The following is a 20,475-nucleotide window of genomic DNA, read 5'->3' as shown; positions in this document are numbered from 1 at the left end:
CAACCAAGGTTCGAAAACTCGGGTCTCGGAGCCATCTCACCCCAGCAAAAAACCGAGTTGGGCTGAGATCTCGGCGAGTTTGTGCATTTTTTTTCCCCGACTCGGAAGCCCATCTCGGTGGGTTTTAGACCTCTTTTGGGTCTGAAAATCGGTATACAACCTATTTTAGGCCATTTAAACACAATGACATTATTAGATTTTGCAAAAACAAAGTCCAAATAGGAGTTTCAATTAGTGAGAAAGCAGGACAGACACTTACTTATTCTATAAACCTGGACAGACACAGGACAAACAGTCTTATTTATGCCTAATATCATTTAAGTAAATGCTTTTGTATTTGTATTTCATTTACTTAAGATATTATTCATAAATAATCAAATACCCCCTATTTGAATCCAATAAAAATAGTTAAAAAATCAAATTCCATAAGGAAAAAAAGTCAACCCCCCAGTTCAAAAACAAAAACTGGGTTTTCGGTGGTTGGTGCAATTTTCAACTTTTTAATGCTGATATTTTTTTCAAATCTAAAAATTCTATAAATCTTAATATGGTAAAACATTGCTAAAAACAAAAAATGCGGTAAAATATTCATTTGTTTTGATGTCCAAAAATATATTTTCATTCATAACGATTTTCACAGCATTCGTGCTCACCGAATTAAGTTTGGCCGGTAAATAACTCATTCAATATAAATCAGATTTAAGCAATCTTGGACTTGTTAGAAAGCTTTCAAAACATAGCTTTCCAACAAGTCTAAGATTGCTAAAATCTGATTTATATTGAAAGAGTTATGAACCGGTCAAACTTGATTCGGTGTGCGCAAATGCTGTCAAAATCGCTCTAAATGAAAATAATTTTTTGGACATCAAAATAAATGAATATTTTACCGCACTTTTGGTTTTTAGCAATGTTTTACCATAATAAGATTTATGGAATTTTTAGATTTGAGAAAAACCCCAGCATTAGAAAGTTGAAAATTACACCTATCGCCGAAAATCCAGTTTTTGTTCTTGAACTGGAGGGTTGATTTTTTTTCCTTTTGGAATTTGATTTTTTAACTATTTTTATTGGATTCAAATGGGAGGGGTATTTGCAAATTTATAAATAATATCTTAAGTAAATGAAATACAAATAGGCATAAATAAGTGTCTGTCTTCTCTGTCTTGGTTCCTGGCATAGACATGTGTCTGTATACCAAGAATTTTCAGCAAGATCTCGAGGGATCTCGAGATCTGGCACTCATATAAAGGACCTAGATGGGCATTTTCCTATGTTAAACCGAGATCTTGGAGAGATATTGACATTTTAAGTTTCGTAGGCCATCTCGACTCGGGAAATTGATAAACCGAGAATCTCGGCGAGATCTCGCGAGATTTCGGACTGTGATCCCAACAACATCATCCCACACAGATCCTTATTCTCTCAAAGCCCTAAAACACCCTAGGTCATTACCTATATCTATCAATTACCTCTTCAAAGAACATCGTCTCCTCTTCATTCTTGTAGGCATTCTGATCGCCTCCACCTTCTTCATCCTCCAGCCCACCTTATTGAGGCTTGGCCCTTTTGACACCACACACGCTGCCATCCTCAGAGAGTTTCCTGCTAGCGTTACCAATCACGAGCAAGTTGCGTATCCGTTTCCGAATTAGATGATCTGGCTCTTGGAAGGCAGATCATGATATCAAGGTTGAAGATATTGGTGTTTTGCATCTCATTAAAGATTGTAAGTAAGATTGAAGTAGGTGAAAGATTTGTTGGGTATGTTGTGGTTCCTATGTGGCCAGAAGGTATTCCAGAAGATGATTCAGTCCAAGCGATTTTACAAGGGCATTGCGAAGCTCTTTTGCAAATCCATGGTTTCTTCAGTGGCAATGGCTTGGGCTTCGTCTTTGATTCTTCTTTCAAGACCTGTGCAATTTATAACCCAGTTATTGAAGATACGAAAAACGACAGAATTGGAAAGGACGTTGAACAGAGTATGTCCACAGTTAAAATCGATATTGATATTGCCCTAGAATTAACGGAGACTGCAAGATTTCCATAAAATTCGATTTTGAGGAGAAGTGAAGAGATTGGAATTGGTTTCTGCGTAAAACCTGCAACCCATCTTCCCCAATCGATTTGGGGAAGATGATTGAAGAAGATGAGTTGCAAGTTTTTTTTTTTTGTCTTGCAAGGGCAATTTTGTCATTTCACCTTACATTTTTAATGGTGTTAGTCATGAACTGATGGAATGGGCTTATTTGTTACCGTTTACAAACCTTAGGGGGGTACGCAGAATTTTTCAAAACTGGGGGGTAAAAATATCCTTTCGTCAAACCTCAGGGGTGGTATGTGGAAATTACCCTTTTTTTAATAAACCATTAAAAATGACATCAATTCTATTGAATAAACATACTATCTTTGAATATTTTAATGAACGCGTAGACATAGTGTAAGTAAACCATTAAAATAACATTAGTTATTTATCATAGCTTGTTTATTAAGTGATAATATATGATGGAGTATGACAAAACCTATAAAACGAAGAATACAAAGAATGAGCGTCCATGTAAAGATTTCCTATCTATTTGGGTGTCCCACATGACCAATACCTTCAAAATAACTCATAAGATTTGATTTGATTCTGCCATGTTGTTTGGATTCAATTATAGCATATTCTATTTTAGATACTGTAAATACGATAATGTAATCCTATCAATTATGTTGCCTAACTTAACGGGAGGAAGGCCTAATGTTATTTATAAGACTCTGGTCTTCCCTCCATCAGACCGTCACTTGTTAGTCCCATTGAGTGAAGTGTATTAAGTGGTGACAACAAGGGAGAAATTGGAGATCCGTTGGTGTTGTTTCTAAAATAGCATCGTGAACGGTAGAAGTTAAGGTATTTGCTCTCAAAATACGATGGTGAATAGTATGCAATACCTCCTCTTTGTTGGTGTTTCATTAATGAATAGGCAAGATCCTAATTTTATGTTTGTATGAGAAGATAAAATCCCACAAGTGAACATATTGTTCAAAACGAGCTCATCATAAATGAACAAATAGGTTTAAGGTGATTCACAATAGTCAGAAAAAATATTTTAAAAAAATATTCCTTGCGATTCATCATCATATTAGTTGCACATTTTGATCTCATTTTACAACAAGTAGGTGTAAAAGCATTCCAAAATGATGACCTGATAGAAGAATATCCTTTATGTATTTGTTGTAGACTAGGGGTGTCAATGAGTCAGGTTGAACCGAACATCTTCAAACCCCATCCCAACTCTAGGGGTCTTAAAGTCTGTCCAAGCCTAGCCCAGTCCTGCCAGGGCCTAACAAATCCTCGACCCAAGCCCAATCTTGCCAGTGTTTATCTTAGCCTAACTCTTTTGCTTTTTAGCATAAATATACTTATTTTTTTCTTTAATAAGGGTAAATCCTGTCATTTCATATGTGAACACGAAAAATATGCAAGACAATAACAACTTTTATAATGACATAATGAAAAATCACTTTTAAATTATTTTTGAAAACCCTTGCTTACCATTGATTCAAATAAATCTATGGAATAAGACAGAAGTTACACAAAGGCGGATGTTAAGTTATAAACACACCTATAATGGTGTCATTCTTTAGACAATCCCTTCTTTTTTTTTTTTTTTGCATTACATTAAAATAAACATTAAAAAAATATATTGTTTTTCTGCTTATAAATTATAATTTATATTTCCCCATCTTATGTGTCCAAACAAGTGTAGCCTAATTTTAAATCAAACATTTCAGATAACGGTACAACTACAGCCGGGCTGGGTTGGGGAACCGGTGAACTTTGATATCTGGGCTTAGCCCCAGTCCTTTCCTAGCCCTACGATTTACAAAACTCCAAAGTTGAGCACTTGAGCCTGAGTTCCTCAGTGGCTGGCCCCACTTGTACCCCAGATTTCAGTCTCGTTGACCGCACGCTTGATACAGGTGGCATGAGTGCATGACATGATTGGATAGCCCAATATTTGTCATTATCCCGAGAATTCTTTATTATTATCGCCATAACTCCAACAGAAAGAGATTTTTCCGCTTAAAAGAAACTTTATAGTTTTCGGAAAGAATAGTGTGTGACTTAAGAGCTACTTGTCTATTGTTGTTTCTGGAATTTAAACCGTTAGATCAGATGGCCATTGACTTTGTATTACAGATCATTGCAAGAAGATTCCTATCCAACGTTCAAACACTCGCCAGTATATAGACACGCGACCATACTCCAATTTTTTGAAAGCATTAAACCTTTCCCAACTGCCTTTAATAAGGAAGACTTAATTTTCCCGCCCAAAAGAGCCACTGTACTAGGCCACTAATCGCTCAAATCAGTCCTCACTCCTGTCACACTAGTCACTTCCCTCCTTCAACATCGCTGAGGCCTGAGGGTCCATTTTTGCCCTGTTCAGACTCTTCCTAGTGTTCTCTCTCACTATTTCGGCGGATCGTCGAGCTTCTGGTGACACAGGTATCTATTTCTGCAACTCTTCAGTTACTTTTTTGTACAATCTTATGTGAAAAGAACATCGATTGAGTCTCCTTTCCACTCTCTCGGTCTCTCACGTTTGAGCTTGCCGGAATGGAGACTTCAAAACCCTAAGGTTGCTCAGAGGTTTTTTTTTTTTTTTTTTTTTCTGTTCACCTGGTTTCATGATTTTCATCTTACCTCATTTCTTATTTGTTGTTTGAGTGTCGATTGATTGTTTTAAATTTCAGGGTTCCTTTTAGGCTTCGTGAGAAATGGAGGCTGAGAATGATACGAAGAGCGACAAAGCTGCTGATTCTCCAACTTCCGTTCTTGTAGAAGAGGTTTTGCACTGTTCCCTACTGTGGCATCCCCCCCTCCCAAAAAAAAAAAAAAACCCCCTGCTCCATATGGTTTCTTTGTTGTATGAAACTGCTCTGTAGCTACATCCTGCATCTCGGAATATTCTCCTGTGCTCTGTTTAGGACGTTAATCATGTCTTGTTGTGAATACTGGTGTTGGTGGTAATGTTTATACCAAGAGTTATGTGTTCTTATCTGCTCGAGGGCTTAAGTTCATGTTTGGTGCTTCTTCTTCCTGTTACCTGATTTCATGGTGGTTGTGATGTTGGGTCATTCTTAAACTTTGTTTACCCTATTTCTCTCTCTCTCTCTCTCTCCCTCCCTCCCCCTCTATCCATTCTCTTGTTTCAAGTTTTGTATCTCTAATATCTGCTACCATCTTTTATGAGATTACATTTGCTGCAAATGTAGGTTCCATATTCTACATACACTGCACCCCGCTCCCCCTCCCCACACGCACGGTAATTAGTGTGCTGGTGTGTGTGTTGTTTCATTGTCCTTTTTTTCTTCTCCTTCAAAGCAATAGACTAGAAAAGAGAAAAAGAATACAAAGACAACAAAACATCAACAATGCCAGACTCATAAGTATATGGTATTCACAGAGCACAATCCTGGTCTAACCACTTATTGTTTAGCTAATAATTTGCCAACATTGGAATGGAGATTTCGTTGTGGATGCCAAGGAAATAATGTGCCAAACAATGTATATGAATCTCTACAGTGGTCCCCTGCAAATCCAAGTTATGATGGTACAGAAGTTCTATTTTCCTATTTTTTCTAGCTAAGACCTTCTTTCTTCTCCCGACTCCCTTTGCTTTTCCTTTTTTACCTATTATGTGAACCGTTTGTTTATTTTCCATATTTGATTTGTGCTGTACTCTCTGCCCCCGCAAGAAAATTTTATCATATTATTGAATGAATAGGAAATTTGTAAGGAGGAAGGCAGAGTTGAAATTGAGGACGGTGGAAGCTTGACTGGTGCGAAAAATGGAGACTCTTTTCTAATATCAGGAACAATGGCCGAGGAGGAAGGGAAACTAGAAGAAGCCCGAGTGAAGCAAGAGGATGCTGAAAGGGAAAAGGATAATGGGAGGGAAACTGTCATGGATGATACCCAATTCACCAAATTGGACGAGCTCCTGACACAGACCCAGCTCTACTCAGAATTCCTCTTGGAAAAAATGGAGGATATCACATTGGTAATCTCTCGTGCTCTTGTTTCCAATGTCGTTTACTCATTTTATGTTTCTATATATCCTTAGTTCTTTATACTTAAGGCATGGTATGGCTTTGGTTTTTTAGAATGGAGTAAAGGGTCAAAATGAAGAGAATGCTGATGGGAAGAAAAGAGGTCGTGGTGCAAAGAGGAAGGCTGCCGTTGACCACAACAATGTATGATGCTATGCCCTTGAATATGAATTAACTTCCATTTTGTGTTATTTTGTTTACGTGTTGAAGTGTACATTAGACATTGGTATATGTTTCTCCTCAAAGTTTTTAACCATTGTGCTGTATACATATTTGATTTTTCCCTTCATAAGTTTTTCGTTTAACCATGGTACTGTAAATTGGAAAAGAAGAAAACATAAATATATTTCATCTGCTGCCATAATGACAGTTTGTTGAGCCGATTACCTCTTATAAGATGATGTTACTGGTTTATCAAAGCTCCTGTAAGATCAGCCTATTGTCAAGGCTAAGAGGAGAATAAAATATTGTATGTAAATTGTAAATGAAAGTTTATAATTTTTGAAAATTGGACATGAACTGCTGTTAGAGGAAGCTCTATATCTTTTGTTTTTGTTCCATTGTTTCCTTTTGGGAAAACACCATTTGACTCACATATATTTCATTCCCGCTCTTTCGGCAATGGTTATTTGGGTTGGATGCTTTATTGCTAACCTTTATTGCATGCTTATGATGCTGATGTTGGTAACAATCTTAAATCATGGCTTGGTAAGAATTTGTTGAACTTCTAGATTGAACTGATTTAGAAAATTCCAAGGTCATTGTGAATGGGACTGCTAAGATCAATGCATACTAGTGGAGAGTGTGTAAGGGTGTGAATTAGGTTATTGTAAGGTTATTTATAATTTCATTTGTTTCTGTCATGGCAGACACTTATAAATGCCATGACAGCCATGTCCTTGCTGTATCTCAGTTACATAGTTTTGAGTCTTCATTGTTTGGTTCTGTGAGTTTCTCTTTGTTTTGTCTTGTCATGTATTGCCCTTTCCCTTACTCCATAAAAATTGTACATTAGCGGTATGCTTCATGTTATTTTAAGGATGCAGTTTCTGGCTAGTCTATGTATTGGTTTGAGTTTCAGATATGTTTTTCCTCCCTGTGCTATAACTTGAAAATTGCACAATTTTCTATTGGAGTATAGGCAGCACAATGAATGGGTTAGTTGGTACAGATGGGTTTATGGTATTGATTTTGCTTTTGTTAATCCAGGCTGAATATAGTGGAAATATTATCTTACACTGTTGCTGGAATGATTGAACATTTCAATAAAACATTTGGTATCATCAAATCCAGTTTCGAGGCATTTTGTCGATCAATGATTCTTTATGGCTGTGCACTTGTGCCCCATTATTGTCTTGTGATTAATTTTCTTATATGCAAGATTACAACATCTACTGAGCTTATCCCAATTAAATGAGATCGGCTACGTGGATCATAGTGCTCTAATCAGCTCTATTCGATATCATACATGAAACAAGGCCTAAACTATGCATGTCCTTCCTCATAACTATTCCTATGGTCATTTTAGGTATGTCTCTAGCTCTTTTAGATCCATCAATCTGAATCAAATCACTCCTCCATACTGGTAGATCCTAACATCCCAAGGCCCCGGTTTAACATGGTCATGCCACCTCAAGCGACTTTCATGGTGCTTATCTTGTATCGAGGCAACTCCTAAATCCACTCTAATATGGTCATTCCTTTATCCTTCCTAGTTTTGCTGCACATCTATCTCAACATCCTCATCTATGCCACACTTAGTTTATGTATATGATGCTTCTTAACTGTCCAACATTCCGCCCCATATAGCAATGCTGGATGTACGACAATCCTATATAAATTTCCTTGAAGCTTTAGAGGAATACGCCTATCATGCGCACTCCGGACACACCTCTCCTTTTACCCATCCTATTTTAATTCTCTGGGCAACATCATCTTCTATATCGTCTTTCATTTACGATAGAGCATCTTCTATATCGCCTTTCATTTACTATAGAGCATAGAAATCTAAAATAATCACTTTGAGGAATCTCCCTCTCGTCAATATTGACCACTTCCTTAACCGTCATCGTATGACCAAAGTTACACCATATACTTCGTCATTGTTCTACTTAACCTAAGACCTTTTCATTCCAAGGTTGATCTCCATAACCCCAACTTGGTGTTAATCCATGGTTTTATCTTGTTTATCAAAACACAATATCGTTAGCAACAAGCATGCACCAAGGAACATCGTCTTGTATGTCTCTGGTTAAATCATCCATGATCAACACAATCAGATAAGGGCTTAAGGCTGAACCTTGATGTAGCCCAATAGTAATTGGGAACTCACTATCTTGGCCCCCATAGTTCTTACGCTAGTCACCACACACCATCATACATATCTTTAATTATGTCCACATATGTACATGACACTCTTCTCTTCTCCAGTATATGCCAAATTAACTATCTTGGGACTCTGTCGTAGGCTTTTTCTAGGTCAATAAAGACCACATGGAGACCTTTTTTGCCCTCTCTAAACCTTTTCATGAGTCTCCTAAGTAAGTATATATCTTCCATCGTGGATCTTGTATGCAAGATTATGCTCATATATTTGTGCCTCTGGCTCAAAATGTTGCTCTAATGAATTTTTAAGTTTGTGTTTATTAATTACGTATATATTTTATTTTGGGCGAAGTTTTCCTGAATGGGCCATCAGGAGAGGCTTATCTGAACAACGCATCATTTTTGAGTCAAGTGGAGGTCTTTTCTGATTAATTTGACCATTGAGTAGAGAGCGTCCTTTGGTTGTCTGCATGTGAAATTCTGTGATATATCTCAAACATATGGTCTGGAGGATTTTTCATTATTTATTTTCAACCATCAATTCATTGTCAGGCTGATGTGGAAAATTCTAACCATTGGATAGATAAAGAACCATGTGGAGGCCATTTGTAAAGTTGCAAAATAAACTCAAGCATATGGCCCACCAGCCACCAACCATTGTGCCTTTTCCCTGTCAAAATCTTCACCAAAGACCTGTTGATTATGCTGCATGTTGAAATTTTAAGGCTGAAATTTATTCACATAATCATACCCACAAAAAGTTAAGAGTTAAAAAAAAAAGCTGCATTGTGGTAGACATTTTGGGCCATCAGGAGAAGCCTTCCTGATGGGGTTGTCAAAAAGAACTTTTCCCTTGTATTTTTATTTAGTTTCAGTTACAGAACTGTTTACTTTATATGTATTGCCTTTTTTATGTATGCACTGTATGCGGTTTACATGCCCTTTTATTAAAGGAGAAGGATCTAAGCTGAATGCCCATTCATTTGTATTCAGAACCGTTTCTTATCTATAATGACTTGTGCCCATGTGGTAACACTCTTTAGAGGAAAGCCAAGAAAGCAGTTGCAGCCATGATAACGAGATCCCAGGAAGGAACAGCTCCTGAAGATGCAAACCTGACTGTGGAGGAGAAAGCTGAAAAAGAACAAGCTGAACTTGTGCCATTGTTGACTGGAGGGAAATTAAAGTCTTATCAAATCAAAGGTGTTAAGTGGTTGATTTCATTGTGGCAAAATGGGCTAAATGGGATCTTAGCAGATCAAATGGGGCTTGGCAAGACAATTCAAACTATTGCATTTCTTGCCCATTTGAAAGACAAGGGCTTGCACGGACCATACTTAATAATAGCTCCTCTTTCTACACTCTCAAATTGGGTAAATGAGGTTTCAAGGTAAATTTATGTCATATCTTCCTTTTAAATCCTCTAATTGCAATATTTATTTACTTTGAAAGCATATTTTTAGGTTTGTTCCTTCAATAAGTGCAATTATTTACCATGGAGATAAGAAAGAAAGGCAGGAGATCAGAAACAAGTACATGCCCAAAGTAGTTGGTCCTGAATTTCCCATCATAGTGACCTCCTATGAGGTGGCAATGAATGATGCAAGAAAAGTTCTCAGGCACTACAGTTGGAAATATCTTGTGGTAGATGAGGTTAGTGGTAAAAAATCATGTCAGTAACATTTGTTTTCTACTTCTGTGATGTTAGATTTCTGCAACTATTAATTAATGTTTCTGCTAGCTTACCAATATTTTTGTTCTTGAAGGGGCATCGGCTGAAGAATACAAAATGCAAATTACTGAGAGAATTGAATTTATTGCCGGTTGAAAATAAGCTCCTATTAACTGGAACCCCTCTCCAGAACAGTTTGGTGGAGCTTTGGTCATTGTTGCACTTCATTTTGCCCGATATTTTTTCATCCCTGGAAGAATTTGAGTCATGGTAAATAGGCAGTGCTTATTGCATATTGCTTTTGTATTGTTTTTTCGTAATTTTGATTCATTTGTTCTTTCATACTTGCAATTTATTGATTAAATTTGTGAAATTTACTTTTACGTCTGTAAGCTGCAAATACTTTTTCATCCATGAAACAATTAAAAATAAATACAAGTACACTAACTTATCATTCACAGTTATTTTATGCTCTGTTTGTTGTAAAATTGTGCATCTATTTTCATTCTTTGACTACCTACAAATAGTGATGATCATAGAAAAGAAAATGCTTCAGCATTCATGTTTTTTGGCTTTTTCTTCTCTAGCTGGGCCAAGTGCTCAATGGTATACTTCCAGTGCTTTTCAACTAATTTTAATTGTTATTAAGCTATCTTCTCTGCTGTGGTTGGATCCATTTCTCTGCAGTGTATCTCTATTTTCTCTGTCTGTAAGAATATCTTGACTCTTGCTCAAGCTAATTAAAATTTATTTTAATTTGCGGTGTAGAATGTTCTAATTCAGATGAAATTACATTTATTATGTCGATGGTTTTGTTTGACTTAGAATTTCATATTCAGGTTTGATCTGTCAGGAAAGTGCAACAGTGAAGCCCGGCAGGATGAGTTGGAGGAGAAGAGAAGGCTTCAAGTATGTAATCTTCTGGGGTCAGTTGAATTTCTTTCTCGTGCTTTAACATCCTGTATGTATTGATAATAGAAGTTGATTGTATGCAGGTGATATCAAAACTTCATGCAATATTGAGACCTTTTCTCCTTCGAAGAATGAAATTGGATGTTGAGAAGATGCTTCCCCGGAAAAAAGAAATTGTTTTATACGCTACCATGACTGAGCACCAAAAGAACATTCAGGATCATTTGGTTAATAAGACATTGGGAAACTACTTACAGGAGAAATCAAATTACAGTAAGAAAATTACTATAATTTATAGCAATACATAGAAGATAAGTGAGGGGGTACCCAAGGGTAGTTTATACAGGCAACCTCTACAAACTTGAGGTACCCACTTAAAGTAGCTATGGGACTAAGACTTTAAAGCACTATTTCATACTGTTACCTAGTGGCAGGTATGCTGGCGAAGAGACCTAAGATTATTAGCCCATCCATTGGGGTCTTAAGACTCCAATCAGCACCATCTATTTGTGGCCCTCTGCCTAGGATTATTGATCCTTTTTGGTCTCAAAATATGTACTGTATACGTGCCAAATTAAAATGTCATTTAAGCTTAAACAGGCATAAAAATGATACAATGGACTTGGATTCCTATTTCATGTCTGTCAATGATTCCTGTAAAGTTTGCTGTCACATGATAAGAGTGTATAAATCCTTGTGATAGAGGACCTCAAACCCATTTTGCTGGTGAAGTTTCAGTCTAAAATGAGCATTCCATGTGGTTCAAACATGAGTTTAAAGTTAAAAATCACCATTGTCTTAAACCCCTTATGTACACCCTTTGTATGGTCCCATATTACCTCTCATACCAAACAGGTGCCTTGAATATTTCTTCTCCATGCTCTGCTTTCTTTTTCCATTTTATTTTGCGGAGGGTGTTATTAAGCCTTACAGTGTTTTCTACTCCCGATGCTTAACATGCGATAATACAGTGTCTGGTATGAAAGGAAAGCTGAATAATTTGTTTCTTCAACTTCGGAAGAATTGCAACCATCCTGACCTCTTGGAATCAGTTTTTGATGGATCAGGTGTGCACTTTGCTAACCCTGCACTAATATGTATCCTCTCTATGTACTCTAGATTTTCAACCTAACATTGTTTCCCTTTCTCGTATTCCATTGTAGGCACATATCCGCCAGTTGAACAGTTGGTGGAGCAGTGTGGCAAATTCCGCTTGCTGGACAGACTACTGTCACAACTATTTGCTCGCAAGCACAAGGTATCCTTAAGAATCCTTTGATTCAGGGCTTCCATTCCAACCCCAATTTCTTGTCCAACCATTAACTCATCTTCACGAATGTGTGCTACATCAGGTTCTGATATTTTCACAGTGGACTAAGATATTGGACATAATGGATTATTATTTTAGTGAGAAGGGGTTTGAAGTTTGTAGGATAGATGGCCATGTGAGGCTGCAAGAAAGGAAAAGACAGGTATGATTTATTGATAGTTAGAAGTTTGTTGGGTTTATGAGGAGAGTTGTTTCTATTGTCTTACCCCAACTATTTTGGTCATCTTAAAACACATTTGGTCGTCACATTCTTTCTTGATTATAAACCTTCTCAAGCTTGCAGACTTTTATTTCTTCTTCAATTGGCTTCTCACAGTTGCTATAAGTGTTCTTTGTGCATGTGATTGAATCATCTCGTTAGACTTCCTTTTCTTCCATCATCTTTGTGTTTTGATAAAGGGAGAACGACCTGTTAGTAAAGCCAAGGACATTTGCATGCCGGTAAAGTTAGCATTAAGAGCAAAAGATGATGAGATACTTCCAATCAATTTCAGTTGAGCTTTCTAGACAGGTCTCCCCTGAAAAGAGTTGACTTGGATGGGAATTTGAAGTTTTCAGTTTTTTTAATGATTTACGATCAGAGAAACCGTCATGAAAGGCCTAGATATAAGCTGTCAAATAATGGACAGGATTCTCATTCAATCTAGCATTTGTGAATTGAGGTTTTTGAAGGTTTATTCAATTAAGTAATTGGTTTTGTTTTTTTTCCATGTGCAATATTACGTATTTCATATATGGAGATAATATAATGCCCTTTGGATCTACATGACTGGGGAAGAAGCCAGAAAAGAACGGCAACTGAGTGCTTTCCTTCCTTTTCTATGGTTCTGATTGACCTTATATTGCAAGAGACAAATGATTCACCTGTAGTATAATTATCAACCTTTTATGTTTATAATCAGATTCAGGAGTTTAATGACATAAACAGCAATGTTAGAATATTTCTTCTCAGCACCAGGGCTGGTGGTCTGGGTATCAATCTCACTGCAGCTGATACCTGCATACTTTATGACAGTGATTGGGTAAGTGTTTTTCAGGCTTCATATTTTCAGGCATCAAATGTCTGGGACCAGTGGACTGACATTTTATATTGAATTTGCAACCCAGAATCCTCAAATGGATTTGCAGGCAATGGATAGATGCCACAGGATTGGGCAGACTAGGCCTGTTCATGTTTACCGGCTTGCAACAGCCCAATCTGTAGAGGTGCGTCATGAATTGCCTTGTTCTTTATGGATTTGATATTTATGTTACTTTTGGGACTGTGAGAAAGCCATTGAGGACTCGTTCTTGATATCAGGGTCGCATATTAAAGAGAGCTTTCAGTAAGCTGAAGCTTGAGCATGTTGTGATTGGAAAAGGTCAATTCCAGCAAGAAAGAACCAAAGCGAACACTTCGGAGGTCCTTGAGGTCTGTATAGTCTGCTTAGATTTCTCTTCCGTTTTATTGCTGGCGTTCATGGTGTCTGAGAATTGAGCTGGGGAATTTGTGTTGTTCTGTTAGTCCAGAATGGTCCCATATATCTTACTCATGTCAAATCTCCTGTCTTTTAAGCTTTCTTAAACTGATCTCGTTCACATGGGGATAGCTCTTCTGTGTTCTCATAGCTGAATGAGAAGCTCTAAAATTCCATGCTCAACCAATACAGGCAAAGCTTTTTTGCTGGCATTTTTGTAACTCTTCTGCTTCAACACCTTTAGCACTTGACACTTTGTTGTTTGCTTCTTGCTTCCTTTCCAGGATTTAGATAACTCATCATATGTCGAATTATGTTTCCTGTGATAGACATCCACCAATTTGTGGGAACCTATTCGCATCTCATTGACAAACTAAGAAACTAGTAATTGATGAGCTAGGAAATAAGACACTAAACTGAGTATAGGGTACCTTACATTTCTAAGTTATAGAACTACCTATAGTCAGTTCCCAAATTGTGTGTATCAGTGGACCCAGCTATACTCTAACCCAAATGTAATCTGCTGCCAAATCACACGTGTTTTCAAACTACATAATTGTATCTTGCTATATGACCAACAAGTGGTTTTTTCTATCCTTGAAAATACCTTTGACTGTTGTCCTGGTTTGGTAACATATTTTGTTTCAGGAAGAGGGTTTGTTGGCTCTCCTTCGAGATGAAGAAGATGCTGAAGACAAGCTGATTCAGACAGATATCAGTGATGAAGATCTTCACAAAGTTTTGGACCGCAGTGATCTGATTGCTAACCCTTCTAGTGATGGTAAAATAGCAGTTGATGCTATTCCCCTTAAAGGTCCTGGTTGGGAGGTGATAACACCAACTTCAAGTGGAGGCATGTTGTCTGAACTGAATAGCTGACACGGGATTTGTTTTTGGTGGTGGGGGGGGGGGGGGAGGTTATGCGTCTGCGTCCATGTGAAGGATTTCAAGGAATTGGGGATATGCAGGTGCAGTTTTGGTCGACCCTCAGAACTTTTAGTATCCTCCAGTAGTTTTGTTTTGAACGGGAAAAGGGGGAAAAAGGCTTACCCATGTGTTCCTTTTCAGGTTTTGTAAATTTTGTGGAAGATTGAATTACAGATGGAACTTTTTGTGGGGCTTTTATTTTTCAGGTTAGGTTGGGGAGGTTGTAAAATCCAATTGATATAGAATAGCTATTTGAAATGTCATCAGCTCAATATAGAGTCGGTTAATATTGTTACATACAGTTAATGATGTCTAAAGCTTTCAACATTCGATCATCTAGTGAATGCGTTTATTATAGTTTTCATTTGGTTTTCTCTGATATTATTGTTTGCCATATCATCTGAACATTTATTATTTTCCAATATATTTTTTAAAGTTGATTGTTTTTTGATAAAAATATTTTTTAGGGAAAATTTTACAGTATTCAATATGTCACGGACTTGCCAAACTTGATCAAAATGATAATCTTTCCCCTGACGTTTATTAGTACCCAAAAGTGAAATATCCATTTCACCTCTTAATTGGTTAAATAAAAATACTGTCATTTCATCTTCTTCCCTCTTCTTCCATACTCTTACCGTCACCTGCTCCGGCTTCGGCGACCATTACCAGTGGCTTTCCTCAGCTTCCTCAGCGACGTTGATTCCATCCCAAACCCATATGCCTTCCATTTTTCTAATCCAATCTATTATTCAGACTTTTGCAGAGGAATATAGATACAAGTTAAGTTAGTAGATATGGTGGGGAAGGGAAGTTGAGACTGTTACGAAACCCTACCTCAACACAAACTGTTCGGATTTAGATTTGAGAGGGACAGAGGATTGTGTGCAACAGAGGAGATAGAAAAAATTACAGATAAAAGAGGAGAAAGAGAATGAAGAGACCATTTGGTGGTGGAGGAATGGGTGGAAGGGGTATGATTAGGACTGCAATTCGTTCTAGGGTTGGAGGAATTCAAGATACTCTCTCCAAATTTATCTCCTCCACCCACACGAATAAGCCTACCTCTCACATCCTCTCTCTATCCTCCTCTTCGTCTTCTTCTACTTCTACTTCACTCAACATTCCCGTGTCGGAAACTTCTTCTACCGTATCCAACTGGGCTTCTTGTGCTTCTTCATATTTCTTTGATAGTGAGGAATGGGAATGGGAATCTGTGAATGGAGACGACGACCAAGACGGAGCAAACATGGTTTTTGATAATTATTATGTTTTTGGTGCCGTTCCTTCTCAAGACGAAGTTGAAGATGTTGTCTCCTCTCTTAAACAGTATGTTTGCTTTCTTTTTTCTCCAGTTTTCTTCCCTTTACTTCTGAATTGTGGTAGAGTAAGAATAAAATAGGGTTGGAGTTTGTTGTTTTTGTCAGTATTGATAGATGTGAAAATTTGCTTCTCTGAGTGCGATTGTGTGTATTTATTTGGTTTGGAGAACAGCGATGGAGTGTTTGGAAGGGGTCATTTTCTGATAAGAGGATAAAGGCAAAATTTTGTCTTGATATGATACTAAGATGGGTTATATGGATAAATGTTAGATTTTCTAAAAAGAGGAATCCCACAAAGCTTGTGAATTATCACTGAGGCTTGGCATAATTGTCATAAAAATAAAATTTTATTAGGGTTGCATAGCCAGCTTTTGATATTACTTTTTTCCTCTGTTTCTGTCTCTCTATATTAATTCAGAAAAGAACAAAAAAGAGGGTAGGAAAAGAGTAATCTCTTGTAATCTTATAACGAGCTGGTTTTCATTCAATTTCCCAGTTTGTAGCGTATGGATGTGGGTATTAAATGATTTCCGGTCAAACAATTAACATATTGCTCATTGAGAAAGGAAAGAGAGGAATAAGCTAAACTCATAACAGATCAAGATAGAAGGAACAAATACAAACAACCTTGGTTGCAGACGAAGGCTCCATAGAAATCTGGTAAAAAAAAAAAACCAAATCCTAACCCTAGATCGAGAGATCGATAAACAGCAAGAAGGATTTGAGAATGAGTTTTTTTCATTTACAAGTTCTTGGCTAAAGCTCCTCGAGGATGATGTCGAGTTCGAGGCTGAGAAGCTCGAGAAGATCTGAATCTGTTTCTGACATGAACATGATGGAGCCGAAACCCAATTTGGTCGCCGGTGAAGCTTTCCAGTGTTGGATGCCGCCGGTGATGGATAGATGTAGGCCATAATAAACAATTCTTTTTTTTGGGGAAATTCGGGGTTTTAGTCCTTAAGGGCATTATAGGAAGTTCATAATAGGTTAATTTCATCATTATAAAAGAGTTAACAGAGACTTAACTCCATAGTGGACTAAGTTGAAATATAATCATAAAATGAGAGTAGTCTGTGATATTTTGACCTAGTGTGGTATGGCCGTGACATATTAAATACTTACAGGGGTGTCTGTGAAATTTTCCCTATTTTTTAAAGTTGATTTATCAATTATCATGACTTTCATAGGGATTACTCTCTCAAAAAAACAAAACACAGGAGAAATGGTGAATTAGGAAAGGTTTAACTTCTGTAATGTGACAGGGAAGACTGACCACCCTAAAAACAGAAAATTTGAATTCACACTTGTGCAGGGACATGCACATACTTGCGTACACAAATCACACAAGAAACAGATAAGACACATTGAGGAGGTGAATTGAAAAACTAATATTGCCAAAGCGAATTTTTGTAATGTGATGGTGAAGAAGACTTTCACCAGCCAAAAAATAGGAAATTTGAATGGGAAAAAGCGTTTCTACACTCTATGTTTTGGGCATTCATTCTTGAATAAGTATCACCTCCAATTTGTAGGCACCTCCAATTCCTCTAATAGGGGGGGAGTGGACCCCACCTTGGGCAGTGTTTTCGGGTAGAGGATAGAATGGTTATTTCCGCCCCATGTGAGGAGTTGAAGGAATTGGAACACTTCCAATTCCTCTAATAGGGGGAGTGGACCCCACCTCCTCCTCCCTACCCCCTCGTTTTTCTGACATGTGGGTAAGACTGATTTGGCATTCTCACTGTTTATGTTACATGTCTAATTTAGTGGTTCATGTAATGCCATGTGGGGGCTTTCCTCCTCTCTCTTAATGGTCATTATTACTACATTCCCAATCAAGCATTTTATAGGCAAGGAATAGTCATTTCGGTATGCAATTGTAACATAACAGATGCTATGGATGTCATGTGCTTTTCTCTCAACCCAACAATCCCATTCCCAATCAAGCATTTTAATGACATTTTATTGTTTATAGGAGTTCTTGTAGTGGCAATTTAAGGTTCCATATTTTCGATACTTATTTTAGATTGAAGACTTGAGGTGTAATGGTGTGTTTTGGAGAACTATCCTTTCTCCAATATTTTCAGCAGCTGGTAACATTAAATTCTTTAAGGAATAAATTGTGAAAACATTGTCTAGTTGTGCTAATGTATTTTCATGAAGAGATGTATTTTTGGGGAAGGTATTCATACATGGGAGATTCTCCCAACAACTCCATCAAATGAGGAGTGTGAGGGTTTTTATATCATTTTAGATTGGCATTTATTCCAATTTGACTGCATTAAATGCAGGTGCCTGAAAACTTTTGCATATATTTTTTGAAAAAATAAGTAGTGCCAAAACTGATTGTTTTTTACTGGATCCGTGAAAGCCTGTCAATTAGATGCCTTTTTTTTTTTTCTGGAAAAGTGTTTTTGAGCCTACAGCATACACGATGCTCAGAGACTTTTGATTTTTTTTTGAGACAGACATTTGATTTTTGGCCAAATATTCTCCGTGCTGGGGGCGCAGGTTGCACCAGACACATTGTGGTGGGTGAAATGACTACCTTGCCCCTTGAATGATAGAAATTTCCATCCCATGTGTCTGGGCGGCAGCCTGCACGTACTGCGGCACAGAGAACATCAGCCCTTGATTTTTTTACTTGTTTTATTTTAAAGAGAAATAAAGAAAGGGAAAGAGATCGATGCCTGGGCTTCTAGAGCCTGCACATGCGCTGGCCAATGGGAGCGATAGACAAATTTTGCCCTGTGTAGGATTTCCACCTTTCCATGGGGGCAACACAGTACTTTTGCATGCTTTTGTGTTTAGCCATAGGAGCCACATAGGCCACGCGACTAGGTAGTATTCTTTTTCCCATAAATAAAATACTGAATGTGGGGGGGGGGGGAGTGTTGGTATCATGGTTTGCGGTATCGATATTGGTATTATAAGCCACCGATTCCAATATTATAATGCTATATCATATAGGTGAACAATATGCACCAAGGATAAAATAGTAAAAAAAAGGGTAAATTACATGTCACCCCCTGGTTTTCAAACGAAACTTAGATAACCCCCTAGTTTTTGAAAAAACTCAAATCACCCCCTCTATAGTAACGGTGTTAGTCTGCTGTTAGTTATTGGAATGAAAGGACTATTTTACCCTTGTACTAAAACATTAGAATTAAATTTACAATACTACCCTTCCTTCATCTTCAACATTGGTCAAAGGTAGTTTAGGGATTTAAATTTATTTAACTGGCTAACATCATCACTTAACAGCATAAAACTAACGGTATGGACTAATTTGTCATATTGGGGTCTAAACCAGGGGGTGATTTGAGTTTTTTTCAAAAATCAGGGGATGATCTGAGTTTCGTTTGAAAACCAGGGAGTGATGTATAATTTACCCTTAAAAATACATATTTTTCAAAAACCCAAGGGCAAACTTGTTTGATATGAGCTGATCCATATCAATTCGTATCAGTATCATATCGGTTTTGAAGGTGATCAATAGCCGATCCAATACCGTGCTCTAAAGCCATGGTTGGTATGTCATAGATATGTAAGAAATAATAACTTAGTAGAGGTTCTAGAAATTTACCTCTGCTAGGATCGCATAATTGCCTTGCTGCCCAATGTAATTTTCATCTTGCTGGTTTGAGTTCCCAGAGTGTATTACCATGGATAAGTCATATCAAATATCACACTCACAAGAACATAGTCAGTCCATCATTTGAAGCAAGAGAGACTGCGAGAGATTGGAGGGTTTCTTGTTTCTCGTAGGTTTCTCTCAGCACAAAGAGTGATGGAATTCTGTCTTCATTGCCTACAAAACTTGGGTCCTTATCTCTTTTTATTTAAAACCCATGTAATCCATTTCCAACCATCAAGGAAAGAGGCAGTGGTTTCTACAACCACCACAGTCTTGTATCGAACCTCTGTAACTCCAATGTTGAAGTGGCATGGCAATCTGGGTAACATCAACCAACATTCTTCCACGTGGCCTATATCGCCGGACACCAAGAAAAATGACTCAAGTTGCAATGTATAATGGTTCTCTGCCCCTTATTTACCCTTGCTCAGAGAATCTTCTCCCATATGTCAAATGGTTGAGAGATAAATGAGAGAAGGGGGAGGCTTATAATCTAACACAACTGAAAAAGGTGGGTGAAAGAATTAAAATTCTAAAAATTACAAAGTTTTATGAAAAAAATATGGAAATGTAATCTACCATATAGAATGGCTGTCAAGTTAATTTTGTGAGAGGTTTTTCTTTTATTCTACCAATTAGTAAGCTACAGAAAATAATGGTAAAAATTAGATGGATGTTTTCCAGTCACAGAATGCCTAGGTACTCCTGTGATCAAGACTTTACAATTTAAAACCGAAAAAAATAAATAAATAAATAAAGGGAGAAAAGGAGAATCATGACAAAATTGGATGTTTTGA

The 20,475-nt window shown here is 37.4% G+C and overlaps 1 protein-coding gene across 2 annotated transcripts; it reads left to right on the top strand.

Annotated features, from left to right (window-relative positions):
* The first annotated feature begins 4,451 nt into the window (after positions 1-4,451).
* On the top strand, positions 4,452-14,704 carry LOC122663426 (ATP-dependent DNA helicase DDM1). Of its 2 annotated transcripts, XM_043859136.1 has the most exons (16): positions 4,452-4,489; positions 4,738-4,830; positions 5,772-6,047; positions 6,151-6,240; positions 9,465-9,811; positions 9,885-10,074; positions 10,188-10,363; positions 10,933-11,002; positions 11,089-11,278; positions 11,977-12,072; positions 12,169-12,263; positions 12,358-12,477; positions 13,238-13,357; positions 13,443-13,541; positions 13,636-13,746; positions 14,441-14,704. In XM_043859136.1, the coding sequence occupies exons 2-16, from the start codon at positions 4,762-4,764 to the stop codon at positions 14,669-14,671; spliced, it is 2,280 nt and encodes a 759-aa protein (XP_043715071.1). In that variant the 5' UTR covers positions 4,452-4,489; positions 4,738-4,761; the 3' UTR covers positions 14,672-14,704. The 2 variants fall into 2 exon arrangements, with proteins under 2 accessions (XP_043715071.1, XP_043715072.1); XM_043859137.1 differs by lacking the exons at positions 13,238-13,357; positions 13,443-13,541; positions 13,636-13,746 and having other exon boundaries at positions 4,468-4,489.
* Positions 14,705-20,475: the final 5,771 nt, after the last annotated feature.

Source organism: Telopea speciosissima, chromosome 5 (genome assembly GCF_018873765.1).
Source record: "Telopea speciosissima isolate NSW1024214 ecotype Mountain lineage chromosome 5, Tspe_v1, whole genome shotgun sequence".
NCBI lineage: Eukaryota > Viridiplantae > Streptophyta > Magnoliopsida > Proteales > Proteaceae > Telopea > Telopea speciosissima.
Note: the sequence above shows the minus strand (reverse complement) of the source record. Positions and strands in the feature narration are given on the sequence as shown.